Below are 3,984 nucleotides of genomic sequence, written 5' to 3'. Positions count from 1 at the left end.
TTAAACAATAGATTTGATAAAGTACCTGACTGTTAAAATAATATTTGATAGTCACAGCCCTAATGATGTGACTCTGTTTTCTCTACATTGGAACTACAAAGACAGAGAAAGAAGTCCCAAGCTTCTTACCAAGCACAATAAGTGTCTCCGTGAAGAAGCTGACGGGTCAGAAAGGCAGAACATAAACTGAATGCTGCTCGGTCATCTCCATCTGAGTCCAGGTTACAGATCATCTCCAGAGCATCCCGACAGTCCTCCTTAGAAAGCTGAAAGGTTAAGAGTGCACATTAGGTTACCTGTAAACAAAAAAATTCACATGTGACACTAAGGGAGATTGTGTTGTTTTTTTTTTTTAATCACTCATATGTCAACATTTTTCTTCAACCAAAAAAAATTTAATTCTTGGATTGTAAGTCAAGACTCTAGACAGAAACACTAGTTTTGTATCGGAAATGGTCATGAAATGGATGTTAGACAACATAAAATAAATTTAGTGTTTTGATAAATCAGACATCTCTTTAATATAAAAAATTCTTCTATTTATTCTTATTTTCAGCGAAATGGAAGCAGAAGCAGTTAAAGAAAATGGATGGATGGATATTACTGTTTTTGTAATGACCCTGATCTTAATTACACAATTCAAGTGTTCTTCAGTAGAACATATTGGCGAAACTATGCTCTGATTCAGAGTAAAACAGAAAAAGCAATGTATGATTTAGTGTTTGGGTAACTTGTAGCTTAACACTTATATCCCAAATATAAAATATTCAAGCTTTGTGAGGTTCACATCATATAGTGTGAAACTAAATTTATGACTATAATCCTGTACACTCTTTTTGAGCAATCTTAACATTTTCCTTACAATTAGGAAAGCATAACAAAATTAGGGTTGGTTTAAAATTATTTTGCACAGTACTCCATATCAAAATGATATACAAAAAATGTAAAAAGAATTCTAAATGATTTATTTATTTTTGGGGAAAATATTATTTTTATCTTAAGAAAAGGAATACAGTCTGGAAACACATGCATTTTCTTATTATCTATTTTCCTTTCTCCATACTTGTCAAAATCTGGAAAATACTCAAAGCAGACTCCAAACATTTCCAAACACTTTAAGAAAGGAATTTTAAATAAAGAAGAGCACTCTTACATGTCACAGTATATTTACCCAAACTGTTTGCAGGCAGGACTGTCAAAAAATCCCTCTTTTCTATGTACTGTTGTCATTTCCTGACAGTTCTTTTCAGGGGTTGTAGTTCTCTTTCAGACAGCAGGTAAAGTTATTAAGATTGGGATTAAAGCTGTAGCAGAATAAAGTCCTTCATCTTGAGCTTAAAATGACCACAGTTTGACCAAATCTTTTGTCACTGAGACTCGCAGAGTACAGAGGTGACAGCATCTCTTCAAGTCTGACAGGTTGTTTTCCTTAAAACCGCAAACTTCAGATAAGGTCAAAAACAACTAACCCTGATCCTAACATTAAGAATATTAATAAAGTTGTCTGTTTTAATAAGGCGGATTTTACAAACTGCATGTATTTCATTTAATAAATTCTTTTTTTTTTGGTATGGCTCAAAAATACGAGTGTTTAGATGTCTGTTAAAAACGGGTGGTGCAATCCATTTCTTCGCCGTTATGTCTCCATTATTCAGCACAATGCTGAAGCATTGTTGTTCTTCTTTGGTCTTAACGTTTTTGTATTGGCAATCAAAACTATGCTGATATGGAGGACCGATACCAACATAATCAAAATAAAAGTAGAAATTTACATATATTGCCTTTTTTGTTACACATGCATTTCATCAAGTAATGTTTATACTTTGCTTTTGCCTTTTCCTTACACATGCGTTTTTGTCAAGTAAAGAAACAATTTTTAGCTTGACTACAAATTCTCCAAAAACAATTGTATAATAGACATAATATACACACTCATCAGTCACTTTATTAGGTCCATCTGTTTTAATTGCTTGTTAACACAAATAGTCACAGCAACTCAATGCATATAGGCATAAAATCATGGTGAAGACAACTTGAACTTCAATCTGAGCATCAGATTGGGGAAGACAGGAGAGTTAAGTAACTTTGATTGTGGCACAGTTGTTTGTGCCATACAAGCTGGTCTGAATAATTCAGAAACTGTTGCTCTACTAGGAATTTAATGCATAACCATCTCTGGTGTTTACAGAAAATGGTTTGAAAAAGAAAAATTATCCAGTTAGCTTCACTGCAGAAATAATGATCCTAAATAAGCTGTGAAGCTGCTTTATTTGCCAAAACCATCCCGTATGACAGAAAAAGTACAACTTCTGCTGACAGAGGTATCGGTGCTTCTCTAAACTATTTGGATAATGTAAATAGTTTAGAGAAAATAGTTTGTCAGCGCCTTATAGTCCGGTGTGCCTTATATATGACAAAAATTCCAAAATGGACCATTTATTGACAGTGCGCCTTATAGTGCGGAAAATATGGTACTCTATAGTTTTAAATAAGCCTGGAGGTTATTTATAAATATTGACAAAGCAAAATAATATTGGGATATTAGTTTTTCCTCATATTGCCCATCCCTAAGTCAGAGGACCACGGTCTAAGTCACAGTTCACCAATGTATTAGATAAACAGTGTTTAAATAAACAACAAAACAGCTATTATAGGAGGATTTTAAAATACTGAGATATATTTTGTAAATTGTAATAAAGCTCCAGCAGAGTGCAATATTAATTTCTGGCCATATCATCTAGCTTTACAACAAAGGTAAGCAGAATGGCATTTCTGAATGCACAATATGTCCAACTGTAAAGCAGATGGACTACTGCAGCAGCAGACCACCATTTGTTGCAAATCTTGTCAGCTAAGAACAGGAAACTGAAGCTAAAATTCACACAGGATCACCAAAATTGTAAATAAGAGGTTAGAAAAACATTGCCTGGCCTGATGAGTCTTGATTCACTGGACTGCAACAGCCTCCAGAGTCACCAGATCATAATCCAATCCAGCACCTTTGGGATGTGGTGGAATGGAAGAATCACATCACGGGTGTTCAGCTGACAAATGTGCAGCAACTTTGTGATTCTATTATGTCAACATGGACCAAAATCTCTGACAAATGTTTCCGACACTTTGTATGAATCTATGCTACAAAGAATAAAGGCATTTCTTAAGGCAAAAATGGGTTGAACTCAGTTCTAGGAAGGTGGACCTAATAAAGTGGTCAGTGAGTGTACATAAACTGCAGTATAACGGACCTTCTCCATGAGCTGATCCTGTTCTGAAAAGGCACACAGGCACACCAGGTACATCTGCCTGAAAACTTCCTTCCCCTGGAGGTCAGACTCCGAGCAGGTCTTCGCTAGAAAAGCAGCCTTCTCCATTTGTTTTTCTTTCATCAGCTGCTTCACTCTCATCTGCAACAGGACCGGCCCCTCCTGCACAAGGAACTCCTCCACTAAAAACAAGATACAAACACTTAAGACTTTATCCACTCCTCAAAGCAGATTTGTACCTTTGTTTTTCCACTAGGTGCAGAAGTCACTTCATTAAGTGTAAAAAATAAAAGCTTTACACAAATCTCTCTTTTTACTTGTTAATAACTTCCTTTTTCAGAAAATACACTCGTACATACACAATATTGTCAAAAGTATTCACTCATGCATCCAAATCAGTGAATTCAAGTGTTCCAATCCCCCTTGGCGTCTTTGGGGGTCCCCAGTGTTAACTTGGCCTCAGTTGGCTGGATTGGTGTGGACAGGCGAGTCAGGAGGAGGCCAGTTGTGGAGTTGGCACCAGGGGGATTTGTGTCCGTACCTTGGTTCCCATCTGCTTCACCCCATCATATGCAACACAACTCATCAGTAGGGCCTTGGTGTGTGGGGCGGAGAGCCCTGCAGGCATAGGGGGAGCACCAGGTAGTGCCCCCTGCCACCCTGCACCTCTATTTTAATGCATTAGAGACACTTAGGGTTTCTGGGTTGGGGGGGGGGGGGC

At 37.0% G+C, this 3,984-nt stretch overlaps 1 protein-coding gene across 1 annotated transcript in view; it reads right to left on the bottom strand.

The window, feature by feature from the left end:
- Nucleotides 1–272: 272 nt before the first annotated feature.
- The window catches only part of LOC108249978 (zinc finger protein 292-like), a 17,455-nt gene continuing 13,743 nt past the window's right edge, over nt 273–3,984 (bottom strand). Inside the window, exons 5-6 of the mRNA XM_017439654.3 lie at nt 3,246–3,445; nt 273–2,999 (exon numbers count right to left, since the gene is read on the bottom strand). Of these exons, the coding sequence (XP_017295143.1) occupies nt 2,973–2,999; nt 3,246–3,445 (227 nt within the window). The 3' untranslated portion in view covers nt 273–2,972. The remainder of the gene's footprint in view (nt 3,000–3,245; nt 3,446–3,984) is intronic.

Source organism: Kryptolebias marmoratus, linkage group LG17, assembly GCF_001649575.2.
Source record: "Kryptolebias marmoratus isolate JLee-2015 linkage group LG17, ASM164957v2, whole genome shotgun sequence".
In the NCBI taxonomy this organism is placed as follows: domain Eukaryota; kingdom Metazoa; phylum Chordata; class Actinopteri; order Cyprinodontiformes; family Rivulidae; genus Kryptolebias; species Kryptolebias marmoratus.
Note: the sequence above shows the minus strand (reverse complement) of the source record. Positions and strands in the feature narration are given on the sequence as shown.